The sequence below is a fragment of the Eucyclogobius newberryi genome, unplaced genomic scaffold, assembly GCF_026437365.1.
Source record: "Eucyclogobius newberryi isolate DKJ021-1_F unplaced genomic scaffold, fEucNew1.0.hap1 SCAF_13, whole genome shotgun sequence".
NCBI lineage: Eukaryota > Metazoa > Chordata > Actinopteri > Gobiiformes > Gobiidae > Eucyclogobius > Eucyclogobius newberryi.
In genome coordinates this window covers 2,517,908-2,534,482 of record NW_027315757.1, presented here as the reverse complement: position 1 = coordinate 2,534,482, position 16,575 = coordinate 2,517,908, and the positions used below count along the sequence as shown (strand labels likewise).

At 42.4% G+C, this 16,575-nt stretch overlaps 1 protein-coding gene across 3 annotated transcripts in view; it reads right to left on the bottom strand.

Moving 5' to 3' along the window:
• The window catches only part of ap2a1 (adaptor related protein complex 2 subunit alpha 1), a 61,812-nt gene that overhangs the window by 32,941 nt on the left and 12,296 nt on the right, over nucleotides 1-16,575 (bottom strand). For all 3 annotated transcript variants that reach the window (XM_072442338.1, XM_072442339.1, XM_072442340.1), the window contains exon 3: nucleotides 15,123-15,316. In XM_072442338.1, coding sequence (XP_072298439.1) covers nucleotides 15,123-15,316 — 194 coding nt within the window. The remainder of the gene's footprint in view (nucleotides 1-15,122; nucleotides 15,317-16,575) is intronic.

Here is a 16,575-nt window from a genome sequence, read left to right as displayed (position 1 = left end):
TCCTCTGGAGGAAGCTGTTGTCCGCTGGAGGAAGCTGGTGTCCGCTGGAGGAAGCTGTTGTCCGCTGGAGGAAGCTGTTGTCCTCTGGAGGAAGCTGTTGTCCTTTGGAGGAAGCTGGTGTCCTCTGGAGGAAGCTGGTGTCCGCTGGAGGAAGCTGTTGTCCTCTGGAGGAAGCTGTTGTCCTCTGGAGGAAGCTGTTGTCCTCTGGAGGAAGCTGTTGTCCTCTGGAGGAAGCTGTTGTCCTCTGGAGGAAGCTGTTGTCCTCTGGAGGAAGCTGTTGTCCGCTGGAGGAAGCTGGTGTCCGCGCTGGTGTCCTCTGGAGGAAGCTGTTGTCCTCTGGAGGAAGCTGTTGTCCTCTGGAGGAAGCTGTTGTCCTCTGGAGGAAGCTGGTGTCCTCTGGAGGAAGCTGGTGTCCTCTGGAGGAAGCTGGTGTCCTCTGGAGGAAGCTGGTGTCCTCTGGAGGAAGCTGTTGTCCTCTGGAGGAAGCTGGTGTCCTCTGGAGGAAGCTGTTGTCCTCTGGAGGAAGCTGGTGTCCTCTGGAGGAAGCTGGTGTCCTCTGGAGGAAGCTGGTGTCCGCTGGAGGAAGCTGTTGTCCTCTGGAGGAAGCTGGTGTCCGCTGGAGGAAGCTGTTGTCCTCTGGAGGAAGCTGTTGTCCTCTGGAGGAAGCTGTTGTCCGCTGGAGGAAGCTGTTGTCCGCTGGAGGAAGCTGTTGTCCGCTGGAGGAAGCTGTTGTCCTCTGGAGGAAGCTGTTGTCCTCTGGAGGAAGCTGTTGTCCGCTGGAGGAAGCTGGTGTCCGCTGGAGGAAGCTGTTGTCCGCTGGAGGAAGCTGTTGTCCTCTGGAGGAAGCTGTTGTCCTCTGGAGGAAGCTGTTGTCCTCTGGAGGAAGCTGTTGTCCTCTGGAGGAAGCTGTTGTCCGCTGGAGGAAGCTGGTGTCCGCTGGAGGAAGCTGGTGTCCGCTGGAGGAAGCTGTTGTCCTCTGGAGGAAGCTGTTGTCCTCTGGAGGAAGCTGGTGTCCGCTGGAGGAAGCTGTTGTCCGCTGGAGGAAGCTGTTGTCCTCTGGAGGAAGCTGGTGACTTGTGCTCGGAAGTGGATAGAAATCGATGGAATAGACCGCGCGTTAGCGGCAGCTGTTTGTGTCACAACGATGACTTCGTCAAACAAAACTATCCTACGTCTTCTGTGGCTTCTTCGGACGGAAATCTTTCTCATTTTCTGGAAAGTAACAAGCCAGGCTTTCACCCTACATGCTATAGACGTTTCACCCTACATGCTATAGACGTTTCACCCTACATGCTATAGACGTTTCACCCTACATGCTATAGACGTTTCACCCTACATGCTATAGACGTTTCACCCTACATGCTATAGACGTTTCACCCTACATGCTATAGACGTTTCACCCTACATGCTATAGACGTTTCACCCTACATGCTATAGACGTTTCACCCTACATGCTATAGACGTTTCACCCTACATGCTATAGACGTTTCACCCTACATGCTATAGACGTTTCACCCTACATGCTATAGACGTTTCACCCTACATGCTATAGACGTTTCACCCTACATGCTATAGACGTTTCACCCTACATGCTATAGACGTTTCACCCTACATGCTATAGACGTTTCACCCTACATGCTATAGACGTTTCACCCTACATGCTATAGACGTTTCACCCTACATGCTATAGACGTTTCACCCTACATGCTATAGACGTTTCACCCTACATGCTATAGACGTTTCACCCTACATGCTATAGACGTTTCACCCTACATGCTATAGACGTTTCACCCTACATGCTATAGACGTTTCACCCTACATGCTATAGACGTTTCACCCTACATGCTATAGACGTTTCACCCTACATGCTATAGACGTTTCACCCTACATGCTATAGACGTTTCACCCTACATGCTATAGACGTTTCACCCTACATGCTATAGACGTTTCACCCTACATGCTATAGACGTTTCACCCTACATGCTATAGACGTTTCACCCTACATGCTATAGACGTTTCACCCTACATGCTATAGACGTTTCACCCTACATGCTATAGACGTTTCACCCTACATGCTATAGACGTTTCACCCTACATGCTATAGACGTTTCACCCTACATGCTATAGACGTTTCACCCTACATGCTATAGACGTTTCACCCTACATGCTATAGACGTTTCATTGACAAGAAACAAATTACTAGTGCTGAAAAGCAGAACAGTCGGTCTGTGGGCAGCATGGAGAGGGTGAGAAGGTGAATCTACCACATCAACTCTGCCACCTTCTCCCAAACGACTGAGATCTACCACAGATGTAAAGACAAAATCATCTAAAAAGTCGAGCAATGTACTTCCTGCAGTTTGCATCATTGGCAGAAGGTTGATCGCTGTATCAAAGAGGCTCACAAGACAAAGAAAGATAAATTGGTCCAAGCTGAAACTTTAACTGCTGGTGAGTAGATTATATACTGATTCTTGCATGTGTGTTTTCTCTTGCTCGTGGTAAATAGGACTAATCACAGTGAAATAAGTTGGCCAAAATATACATAGATAAGATAAGATATTCCTTTATTGTCCCACATGGGGACATTTCATTGATGCAACGCAGGAAGATCCAGAGGTAGATACAGAAGAAAAGAACAGATCACTATAGGAATATGTGCCTAGTTTATGACATGTAGGTGTAGATGTAATGTACGTAAGATTGTATGATGATGTGAGTTGAATAAAAAGGCCGTACAACTTTTGCGATTGTTTACTGATTGTGCTCAGCCTTGATTGAAATTCTTTTACTTCTCCTTTACTGGGAAGTTTGGTCAAAGCAGCTGAATCAAGAGCAGATGAATCCATCCTGATGTGTACCAGAGGCACCTCTATCACAAGAGGTGTTACAAAGAATACACAAGCTTTCTGACAAAGAAGACAAGTGATGAAAGGTAACATTTTGGTAATCAAATAAAATATATATATTTCCATATATTTAGATAAATTCATAATTTAATTGAAAATAATTGTAATGACTACACGATAATTTTTAAGACGTTTGAATCAAAGCAAATTTCTGTTTGTAGTGAGCTAGTATATTTCAATCACTGACCAATCACTGCATTTCCTTGCTTTATACAGGTGACCTAAAGTCTGGGAGTACGGCAGACATACAGCATTCTGTGACACTGTCATCCGGACACGACTGATTGAAAATCAGGAAATCCTCAGAATGAAGAAGCTCTTGTCCCTGTTCCAGAAATTCATCAAAAAACACCCTGGTCATGGAAGTTACCGGTAATTAAATTATTCTTATTGTTTATGAAAGAAAACGATAGAAGATCAGATAAACATCACAGCTATGTTTATTCATGACATTTCATTCAAGATCAAACCAATCCAGTCCTGCTACAGGAGTCTACATATTTCCATTCATTTATTTATTTATACAGGGAAAACCCAGTGAGAAAAGTGGTTACCCTGTTAAAACACAACACAAAATAAACAACAAACATAGGATACTAAAACACAAATAAAATAATAATTCTAAAACTAAAACACAAATAAAATAGTAATCTATCAATACTCTAATTTTTACAGATCCGATCTTCTGAAGAAGAGATTACAGCCAGACTTCCCACAGCTGAATTTCCACAAACCACCAAGAAGAAACCTGAGTGAAATGGTTTCCACGGAGACGACAGGACTTCTCCACCAGGTTCTTCCACTGAAACTGATATGTCAGTTTCTGAGATGTCATGTAGTGATGGAGAAATGGAGCCAGAAAGTGGCAAAGATGCAGCACTGCGAGAGCACAGTTTACAGTGCAGGTGTATTACTGAAACAAGCGGTCAAGAGTGCCCATAGGATGGATGAAACAAGCGGTCAAGAGTGCCCCTAGTATGGATGAAACAAGCGGTCAAGAGTGCCCATAGGATGGATGAAACAAGCGGTCAAGAGTGCCCCTAGTATGGATGAAACAAGCGGTCAAGAGTGCCCATAGGATGGATGAAACAAGCGGTCAAGAGTGCCCCTAGGATGGATGAAACAAGCGGTCAAGAGTGCCCCTAGTATGGATGAAACAAGCGGTCAAGAGTGCCCATAGGATGGATGAAACAAGCGGTCAAGAGTGCCCCTAGGATGGATGAAACAAGCGGTCAAGAGTGCCCCTAGTATGGATGAAACAAGCGGTCAAGAGTGCCCCTAGTATCACTGAAACAAGCGGTCAAAAGTGCCCCTAGTATGGATGAAACAAGCGGTCAAGAGTGCCCCTAGTATGGATGAAACAAGCGGTCAAAAGTGTCCCTAGTATCAATGAAACAAGCGGTCAAAAGTGCCCCTAGTATGGATGAAACAAGCGGTCAAGAGTGCCCCTAGTATCACTGAAACAAGCGGTCAAGAGTGCCCCTAGTATGGATGTAAATCTGCCTCCTACATCAGAGGATCTAAATGTTTCTTCTGCCAGAAAGATTGTGCCAATTGAACTGTATAACTTTATAACTTGGTGTGTAGGTGCTAGTGATAAATTGACATTGTCTAACATTGTAAATGTATCCGAGGAGGTTGAGCTTTGTTTACTGTCAATTTGCCAAGATATATATTTGTCCTCAAAAGGTCAAAATCAAACCAGTCCAATGTCATGGCCTCATGTTAATGTTGTACTTACACATTTTGACATCAATCATACTTATCATTCCTCTGTTTGTTTGTATATCCTATTCTGCAGAAAGTTTGCCTTATACTAGATCGAAAGATACACATGTTAATTAGCCTGTTTATCACGATGTAAATACTGCTTTTATGATTGTAATTATTCATATTGTTCATATTGTAAATACATTACATAAAATGATATCCGTTCTATAGAATAAAACCTTTACCAATAGCCTATGTTTTCTTTCTTCAAATGGGCAACTGGTGTTGAAAGGGTTAAAATACTACTTTTAGATTATGTTTTTATAGTGTAGTATGAATCAAGACTAGAGCATGTGTCATTGTTGAAGCATCAGTTGAATACTAAATGTGGAGTAAGAGTTTACAAGTCCGTAACGATAACATGCAAAATTGTTAAAACAGTTTTTTTAACTTACATTTGCACATAAACTGAAGCACCCAGAGTCTCACCACTTTACATCCTCCAAGAAAGTAGTTATGTCTCTGAGAATCTGAATTTCTGAAGTAATCAATCAAAGAATGAAAAAAATAAGAAGGTATGAAGATGGGTGTACACCCCAATTTGTCACATATTTGGTTAAACTGGCAACTTCGACACCTATTTTTTCAAATACTGGCAGAAATCATGCGGAGAACTTTTTCCCCCAGCTCAAGTATGTATTTGAGATTGGAAAACCACTTTTGAAAAGTAGTCTTGATGTGGTGGAGCGTGGTGGAGTTACAGCCTATGGCCTATATGAACTAAAGGCCGACACAAACAGGACTTTAAAGTCTTAAACAAGCTTTAAAACATGAGACAAAATGTATACACTGCAGACACAAGAAGTAAAGTGACGGGCCAAGTGTTGAAAAGTATCAGAACAATGCACTTCTAGTTTAGATGAAAGTCCTCTATAAATCGTGGATCAGAAATGTTTCTTCAAACTGGATTAATAGCAGTGTAGCGTTATTACTTTGATTAGAAATGTCTCCATGTACACAAAACATTTTCTATAGATAATAATTATAGTCTTCCTTAATGACGTTTGATGGTTCATAAACAATTGATTGGAATGGTTGTGATTTCATTGGCAATCTATTTTAAATAAATAGCAGTACTGAGCTGTTTTTCAAAACTGTTGATTACATTGATTACACAAGGTAAGGCCTCTAACGCCTGGGACCAAATCTCAGACTTAACGGTACAATACAATATTTATTCTCTCTTCTCGTGTGTTAGGCGTGTTGTTCCATGTCGCACATGTGTCGCACATGTGTCGCACATGTGTCCAAACAAGATTTTGGGGACTGGTTTGCAACAATATTAGTAGTAACATTTAAAGCAAATAATCCACTTTTGTTGGCCGCAATGTAATTTGTCACATATTGAGTTTCTTGTTAAGTTGTCATAAAAAGGTGCTATTGATTGTGCTGCTGTGGCTAATGCTAAGCTCACCATTTCTCATCAGCTTCACTCAGTGACTTCACTTAAGGTAAAGTAACTTTATTAGTACCCGAGGGTAGATTTGGTTGCAGGTAAAAAAGAGAACACATGGAACAAGACTGTTTTACAGAAGGTAACGATATAGTTCTTGATATTCTGGTTCAAACATAAGACAATCTACATAATCCATAATCCTCTTGTAACGTGATTTTAGCGTGATTATATTTGATATCTGTGATCATAAGGTCATACAGATAAGTCATACTGTAAGAGACAGCTTCATGTTAAACCATGTGTCAGAGTCAGAAGAACCCTGGCATTAGCTGGAGAGGTAAAAAGAATTACAGTACTGCTTTAGAAAATAAAGAATTTGATTTATGATTGTGCTCCTTCTTTCATGTATTCAGGGGCTTTAAAGTGTTTCAATACCATCCATTTATTTTACAGCCTCTTTGTAAGAGTTTTAGAAGAGAATTAATACATGTGACCTGAAGTTGAGTTGTCAGAGGATTAAATAAACGATCTATTGTGTGTCTTTTAATGGTGTATTTTAAAATATGAACATTGATTGTTGAGATATGTATGTTCTTCTAAGCTACAGTGTATGAGGGACTTTTATTTTGAAAAGCACAATAGTCTTTATCAGTAGAAGCTGTACATTTACAGAACCATGTTAAAAATGCACATTTGTATGTTTAGATACTGTAGACATGCGTATGGTAAATATAGGTTTATGCTTGACATGGTCGCGAGGGAAATGTCAATGGGAAATCTTTGGTTCTGAAACGCTCAACTCTTCCTAGAGTCCCATGTATTTCAGAACATGTTTGAAGAGAAGGAGTGATCCATGGTCGAGAAGGTTTCAATACTTCAATTATATGTATTGTATAATCTAAACATATGAAGTGTATGTTATATGACTTGTATAATCTAAACATGTGAAGTGTATGTTATATGACTTGTATAATCTAAACATATGAAGTGTATGTTATATGACTTGTATAATATAAACATGTGAAGTGTATGTTATATGACTTGTATAATCTAAACATGTGAAGTGTATGTTATATGACTTGTATAATCTAAACATATGAAGTGTATGTTATATGACTTGTATAATCTAAACATGTGAAGTGTATGTTATATGACTTGTATAATCTAAACATGTGAAGTGTATGTTATATGACTTGTATAATCTAAACATGTGAAGTGTATGTTATATGACTTGTATAATCTAAACATGTGAAGTGTATGTTATGTGACTTGTATAATCTAAACTGTGACATGTTCATATGATGGAGCTGAACGATGCAGTTACTGAAGTCCTTTTCACCAGAAGACTGTGTAACCATGGAAACAAAGTCTTGTTAAATACTGAGATATTCAGTATTCAGTTTGTTCTATTTGACTTATAAATGTTGATTTATCATTGTTTTATGTTGCACTGAATCACCAAAGATCCTATGTTTGTGAATTCTGTTCTTTGACAATGGCAATAAACCTTTTCTGATTCTAATAATAGTGATAATACGCAGACTCCAAAACTCCTTAATAAGAAAGTTCCACATTGTAGCTTTAAAACTCGAGGCTCAAATCAAACCACACGTGTGATCATTTCCTTGTGTTGTATTCATCTTTTGTCTGTTGAATCAGTGTTACATTAGGACTGCAGATGAAATTACATGTGTAGCTATAATCAGATTTACATTTGTTCAACAGGTTAATTCATATTATTATTCTCATTAAATACATTAATAAACAGATGTGTTTTGCATTTATTAAAGATTGACATGACACAAAACCGACACACAAGGAACTGAATACAATTAAATACTGCTTAACTCCATTATGTGACAGAATTGATGATTATATTTTATATTTCTTCTCATTTGATAAAAAAACAGCAAATTATATTATGTAAATTAATAACTGAAAAGTTAACTATAAATACCCAAACCAAAAACTACAGAAAATGACGTTATTCCACCTCTAAAAGAGCAAATGTCATTCATTGTCATTAAACCGGACTTTTTATCTTAACACTATAATTCTTTTAAATATCAGAGCTTTACGACACGATACATGTATATTTATAGATGGATATAACAATTCATCATTATACGTTACGTAAATAGACCATTTCAAGTGGAAATATTCCAAAAGTCCGTGTTGTCTGTTTTCCTTCTTTCACGCTGTAGTCGTGTTCGCTCCCGACGCCAAAGCCTCATGGCGATGACGTCACAACGGTGGGAGGAGCTAGGACCCTATTCAGGAAGTAATGCGGAAGCAAGAGACTTTTTTGAGACATGCGCCAATGAGCACGCTCCATTGGCTTCAATGGGGGGCTTGGGTGGAATATAAAACAATGGATGATAAAAACAAGATATATGAAGTCAAAAAGGGATTGCATCAAAGAAAAAGCTATTTAAATACTATAAGATTAAAATAAAAATACGCCTACTATGTACACAACATTTACAGTTGAGTTTACAGATATAGTGCAGAAAGTGAACAGTGAGTGATTAAATTATAGTCGAAGTGACAGTGTTTAAGAAGTGTTCATGAGTCCAACAGCCGAGGGAAAGAAACTGTTCTTGTGACGGGAGGTTCTGGTCAGATGGACCGGAGCCTCCTGCCTGAGGGGCGTGGCCTCCTGCCTGAGGGGAGTGGCCTCCTGCCTGAGGGGAGTGGCCTCCTGCCTGAGGGGAGTGGCTCAAATAGTCTTTGTCCAGGGTGATCTGACCTGTTCGTCCCAGAGTCCTGGAGACGTCCAGGTCCTGCAGAGATGGAAGTCAGCAGATCACCTTCTCAGCAGAGGGCGCTGTAGTCTCCGTTTGTCCCTGGCTGTGGCTCCAGCGTAACCACACGGTACGTGGGGATCAGGTGAACCATGATGTGATCTGACGAGCCCATAGCCGCGCAGGCCACGGCGCGGAAGGCGTTGCTGACTGTTGTGTAGCAGTGATCCTGCGTGTCTGGTCGGTACTTTAATAAACTGTCTGTACTTTGGAAGTTCGTGGCTGAGATTCCTCTTGTTAAAATCGCCCAGGATAATACACACAGAGTCAGGGAAGGTCCGCTCCACTCTCAGAACCTGGTCGGCAAGCGTGCCTCCTACACGTTCACGCTCAGCGGGATGTAAACAGCAGGATGAATAAGGCTAACTCACATGGCGAGCAGAATGGTTTGCAGTTAATGCAAATATAGTCCAAATCAGGAGAGCAGCATTTGGAGATCACAGTCACATCTTAAGACCAGGCGTTGATGATGTAGAAACACACTACTCCGCCTTGTATTTTCCCTTCGGTGAGGTCTCTCAGACGGTCAGCTCAGAGCAGCTGGAAGCCCTCGTCTCACTGAGCCACGTCTCCGTAAAAGATGAAGTCTCTATTTTGTCTCAGCAGCGCCTGTTCATCCAATTTGTTGAGAGTGAGTTCACGTTGGAGAGGAAAATCCAGGTATATGTTCAGCTGACCCCTCCTTGAACCGACACCTTAACGTGGTGGAGGGGTTTGAGCGCCCGAATGATCCCAGGAGCTATGTTGTCGGGGGCTTCAAGCCCCTGGTAGGGTCCCCCAAGGCAAACAGGTCCTAGGTGACAAAGATCGGTTCAGAAGCCTCTTATGACGACAACAAAAACAAGGCCGTTTACGTCGCCTGGATTGACGACACCGGGGCCCCATCCTGGAGCCAGGCCTGGGATGGGTGCTCGACGGCGAGCGCCTGGTGGCCGGGTCTTACCCCACGGGGCCCGGCCGGAAACAGCCCGAAAGAGCCACGTGGGGCCCCCTCTCGGTCTACTCCCATTTACGCTTTGTTCATTCAGTTCATTCCCTGAAAGTAGTAAAAATCTGTTTGTAAGCTGCATTTAAGGAGATTTTACACTAACTAAGTAAGTTGCAAGATCTTTTCACATCAAGGCAGTTATCTGTGTCTCATAGTCGCCGTATGCGGCTGTCTGACTGACGCCGTGTGCATGATGGCGTGTTGTTGTTGACGCCGAGAGTGCTCACTTTATGCATATTATTGGTTGTAATAATTATACCAAGAAGTTAAATGGATTTGAAATGAAATTTAATCAAGCCACTGGCACGTTCTCGACTCAGGTCTCGATTCAGGTCAGTTTGACTGGTGGCTGCCCACAAGTCTGAAAGTTCACAAGTTCGAAGGCTCTGGGTCTCTCCTCTAGTGCAAAGGACTCACACCAGGCTCTCGCCTCCTTTCCCCGGGCTCACCGTGCCGCCTGCCTCCGCCGACCCCCGGAATACTTTTCGGCCACAACTTTGGGATTTGCCTCGCGCCTCCCCGACACTCCCGCGGTGTCTGTGGATTCTAGCGGCGGTTAAAGGTGCCGGCGCCGGTCTGGATGCACATTCTGACTACGACACGTGATGGAAACGCTGATTCTGGCGTTCGCGCGGACTCCATCATCCACATGGGTGAGCAGCAGCAGGCACTTACGATAATGCAACTATCGGACTAGTGAACTTTCGGACTTGTGGGGTGGAACCGTTTGACTAGTGATTTGCAGTTTTGAACTAATACAGTAAGGAACCTGGTCATCGTTGTATTTCACATTATTTCATGGGAAATATTCCAGTTTAACACGCACCATTCAGAAAGTCTGTCGATGTTCAGTTGCCATCTCATTCTCATCCGCTCCATTTTCATCGTCATTCGTTGAAATCCGCTCACTTGACGAGGATTTACTCGTATTTTGCTCGCTACCGCTTCAGTGTAAATATCCAGTGTTGGCTAGACAATGTCCTGCTGTGACGTCACATTTGTGGGTTATGTAAAGGCAAAAAGACGGAGGCAGCAAAAGAGCGTAATTCTTTTGAAAAAAAAATATATTTTTTTATCAATAGTATCTGAATACATTAAGACTTAGATACTAACGGCCGACGAGGACTTGAAAGCACAATTACAATTAACTTTGTAGCTCATCTTTAACCTGTGGTTAAATGGATCGATTATTAGGTGTGTCTGCTTTATGCACTGCCTGATACTGGAGAGGGGAAACATTTTAGGAGAACTTCAGTATCTGAGCTGCTCTGAGGGAGCCTGATGGTGCCTTCACACCGCTGCGTCAAAGCGTCCAGTTTACATACAAAGTCTATGAGGACACGAATCTTGGGCCTCAAGCGTTTTTTACTGCGTGTTTTGAGCGTTTTTGCAGCGCGAATCCTGCGTTTTGAGCGTTGACGCAGAAAAGTTGGACAAAGCTGAACTTTTTTGTGTCCGACTCTGCGCAGCAACCAATCAGAGATTACGCTGCAGTGACGTGCCTGCGCATTTCACTCCCCGGAAGAAGGACCAAAACAAACCCTGCACGGATCAAAAAACATCCAGACACAGCTCTTGGAGCAGATGATGATATTCACTAAACTCGGCTCAGCTCTGAAGTATCTGCAGGACCCAGACTCCGTTTTGTCTTTGACTTGTTAATACACCAAAGCCACTCTCTCAACCTGGTGTGCCATCTGACAAAGAGAACAGCAACACCGGGGGACACAACATGTCCTCCACCGCGCTTGTGCGCTGGACGCTTGCAGGTGAGTTTACTTTTTGGACGCGCCTTCAAATGGACATGCCGCGATATGAACGCAGCATTAAGCTGGGCCCCGGGTGAAGTGAACTTGATCTGTCTGGGTCTTATTATGGAGAATTTCTGCTCAATCTATGCTGCTAAAAACGGACATTCATGTTGTCCAGGAGTAAACGCAGCATCTTGTACACTGCGCATAAGCGCCAAGTGATTACGCATGGCAATGGACAGGACATTATCACGACTAGTGAACAGTGTTCTTGCTGAGGGGTTTTAGCATGGCGGGCCGCCACGCTTCGGCTCGTCACCGCAATGCACAAAAGATACCAGGTTGACAAAAAAAGATTGTGTTTTTTATTCAAGTCACATATAACGCTATAATATAGTTAAGAAAGCTACACTCAATAACCTAGACGACTTCCATTCTGGTCCCAAATGTTTATTGGCACCTGTTCTGCCAGAGCGTCCGGGTAGTCGTGGGTGAAACTGATGGGTGGCTGATAAATCTTGAAAACCAATTTATTCCGGAGTAATATAAATGTCAACGCAACTACTGAGGAGAGGGATAGGCAGGCCACCGTCTTGACGCTAACGTGGTAACGCTCAGTTAAAAAAAAGCAGCGGATCTACTTACTTGAGCCGTAACCTACGAAAACAATGTCGGCAAAACTGAAAACGCACACACACAGACATTCAGCACTGCTGAACGTAAATTGTCACAATCCCGTTTTAATTAAATTGACCAAGCTCCTACAGGTAATATTCAGGTATGAAAAGAGTGATCTTAATGGGATATTAAGATCACCGTGTGAGCGCCGCAGGCACGAGCGAAAACGTTTTAAGTACTTTTCCTCGCACGGTTTGTCCCAAGGCCAGCCTTCAAACTCAGCCCAGCGGGAACACTGGGACTTGTCTCTCAACAAGGACTATACCCGGATGCTTGTCCACTTCCTTCTCGCTCAACTGAAGACAGGAGCTGGCGAGATGCACAAGTCCATTTCCTCATAAACACATGAATGTAGTAAGCTATTTATCCACACAAATCCCATGGTCGCGTTGGTGCCGCTCTGGTCATGTTTGCGCCTATTTGACACCAGATCGCTTCACTGGACAGGTGCCATCGGGCTTCAGGGTCGTCCACCAACACTCAAACGTGCATTTGAATTGAAACAGTGATATTGTAGAAAAAGATTCAGTTGTAGTCATCTGGGCACTCATCCAAGAGTCATTCTCAATCTGCGGTTCGAGTCTGGGAACTCAGATATTTATCCTACTCTGAATAGGCCCTGCCCACTTGATGAAGAGTGTTCATAGTTTCAATTGAGACTACTCTTCTTTGAATCCTAACAGCCCTGTAATGAGGTAACAAATACCATTGTAAACTGACTGTCACTCCCTCATCACAGAGTACCTGATGAGCATCAGAATGGCCAGGGCTTCAACACAGTATTATACACGAGCGGTAGGTTGTATTTTAAAACTACATTTGTCTTTTTTAACAAAAAATGTCTCCTTAACTCCTCATTCAAACCATCTATTCTCCTGCTTAGAATATTCACCTCACTATCCTCAAAAGAGTGGTTTGTGGCTTTAAGATGAAGATGCCCGGCGTTAAACAGTGATACATATCCACTTTTCCTGCTAATCTGAGCCACATCACAGTAACAGCAGTGGACCCTGACCTTTGACCCCTCTGAAGAGAGCTGAACTGGACCAGAGCAGCCAAAGTCCCACCCTCCTTGTTTGATGTTCTTTTAATGGTTGTATCGAGACCCAGAAATCGTGGAGTAATTAAATAAATATTAAGCTTTAAATGTTTCTTTAAATTATGTATTGACACAAATATTAAAGGGAATATTAATGGAAGGTGTTCAATCTTTTAAATGTGTATGCTCCACCAGGGGGCGATATCACTTTCTATGCTGATGTCATGAACCCTAATATGTGGCGGCGATTGGAATCTTGACTTTCATCTACATTAGATGTGTCGACCTCAAGAGGCTCTGGAGGAACAATAAAGAAGAAGTTCCGTATCTTATTAAAGACAATAGGATTGATTGACATATGGAGGGAAATAAACCCTAGGGCACGACAGTATACCCCCACATAGCACACCCTTTTTTGTTGTTAGTTGTTTAATGTTGTTACTGTCAGCAGAGTTATATATATATATATATACGAATAAGACCATTTTATCCACAAGATCTGATCTCACAGACGGATCTAAAATCACTGAAGCAGATATAGGCATGTTTTTATTCTTTAATTTTAGAACACATAAAAAAAAAACAGTGAAGGAGAACCAAGACCAGAGAGAGAGCAGACACAAAATTAAAAAGGTAGACATCCAAACAATAATAGAACCATTTAAATCATGGCCCAAAAGAAAAATGTCCCATTTAGTCCAAAGTCTGTTAAATTGATCAATTTCCTGGTTAAGTCCGGATGTATTTTTTTCCACATTACGAATGTCCATTATAATGTAAGTCCAGTCCTTTTCGGTACATTTTGTGTAATCCATTTTTTTGTAAGTGCCTTTTTTGCTGTTGCCAGGAGGAGGCTCCAGAGATAACTGCCAATTGTGTCCATGGCAGGAGTCCTGAGGCCCAAATACACAGTTCTGAAATCCATTGGGATGGACATGTCATAAATTGTCTGTGAGGCTTTGTTGATCTCACACATGATAGTGGTTTGCCTCCTGCTGCCACATCCTCTCCAACAGTCTGTATTTCCCTGTGAGTCATGGGCACTTTGACATGGGCTTAGAAAGAAACCAGACACACTTTTCCAACAGAATGTGATCCTGTGGTTCTCCACTGAGATGTACTTATACTTTCACACTCTTCATCCTCCAGAACAAAGTGACCCTCTCTTTCCCATTGACCCTTCATGTCATCAGGTCATTCATTGACCAATTAAATGTGCAAATTATTCATTGAATGAATTTCGCAATTGTAATTAATTACAGTCAGATCACTGAAATAATGTTATAGAAAATATTTTGGTCATTCCTGGGTCTGTCAACATAAAATAGTGACTGAAAGATAAAAGCCACTTCTGTTAAAATATAGCAGTTGTAAATCTCTGGGGAGACATTTACTTTCTGAATTTCAGGGGCCAAACCAAAATATGACAACGCAGTGGCATGGAGCGCCACAAGCGTCCTGACACCCGTATCAAATAAGTTGATATATGGAATATTGCTGCATCCCTAATCTACAATAGTCTCTTAACACCTTGGCAGAAATCAATCTGAGACAGCCTTCACGACTCAAGCTGTAAGAGTGAAGAGAGACTTGTAAGGGCAAGGCAAGTTTCAGAAGTTTCAGTTGCAACTCCTCCCCTTTGGCAGGACCAATCGGAGCTCAGGAGAGTATAAATGCGCTGCTCAAAACTTTTCCAGCAGACTGACAATGATTTTCAGATGGAAGTATTGATTTCTAGTAGAAACCTTTTTCTACTATAAGCCTTAACTACAGGGTTAACAACTCACCCGGCGACCAGGATCCGTGGGATCTCGCTGGCGAAGGCTTCGGCCATCTCGCGGCTGCCCACGTTGGCGATGCAGTGTAGAGCCAGGCACATGAAGGTGGGGTTCCGGCTCGACAGGTCGTTCTTGATGGCATTGTTGATGAGGCGGATGAGCTCGCTGTTACTGTTGACCAGCACCGAGATGAACAAATAACCCTGAACCAGAGGAACACAACACTTCAGTCACAGGAGCAGAACATTCAGCAGATAACAAGGCCATTTTATCTTCTACACTTCCACATGCCAGCATCAGTAAGTTTAGAAACATGACCAACACAGTCAACAAATCAGGTTCACTGTGTGCATTGTGTGAACCGAATAGTAAAGAATGGGGGAAGATTACTGGCAAGGAACAGAAAAAGAGGGCGCTTCTTTACCAGTCAGCTGTGAACAGGATTGTCGGGTCCATCACAGAAATATTGAGCATCCTCTGTGTGACGAGTTTAAGCAGAGGTCATCAGGGTGCCCATACAGAAGGTCATCAGGGTGCCCATACAGAAGGTCATCAGGGTGCCCATACAGAAGGTCATCAGGGTGCCCATACAGAAGGTCATCAGGGTGCCCATACAGAAGGTCATCAGGGTGCCCATACAGAAGGTCATCAGGGTGCCCATACAGAAGGTCATCAGGGTGCCCATACAGAAGGTCATCAGGGTGCCCATACAGAAGGTCATCAGGGTGCCCATACAGAAGGTCATCAGGGTGCCCATACAGAAGGTCATCAGGGTGCCCATACAGAAGGTCATCAGGGTGCCCATACAGAAGGTCATCAGGGTGCCCATACAGAAGGTCATCAGGGTGCCCATACAGAAGGTCATCAGGGTGCCCATACAGAAGGTCATCAGGGTGCCCATACAGAAGGTCATCAGGGTGCCCATACAGAAGGTCATCAGGGTGCCCATACAGAAGGTCATCAGGGTGCCCATACAGAAGGTCGTACACCAAGAAGGTGTACGACAAAAGACTAATTTGGGCCAATCAACCCAGTTGGATGAATACGCACAGATGTGCGTGTGTGCAGCACACAGACTTTGTATATTTATTCATTGTAAAGCTTGAAGGACGGTAGATTTATGGTGAATCAATGACAAATTTCCACTTTAAATTAACACAAAAATAAAGTTATTATTTAGTCATCAGTAATCGATAATCATGATTATTTAGGTCACAATATAATATAAACTAAAACAATAATCGTGAACATTTTAGAAGCAAAATAAATCGGTTTTAATTCAATCTATATTTAAATATATACTGTATGTTTTTAGTCACATTTACTTTATTTTGTCAGACAGTTTCATAAAGTTGGTCACAAACTTGAGAACAGATAACGTGTCAGTCATTATGAATAATATTTAAATTGTGATGTTTTTTCTCTCAATAACCTTAACACTAAAACATCCTGACTTCCATAG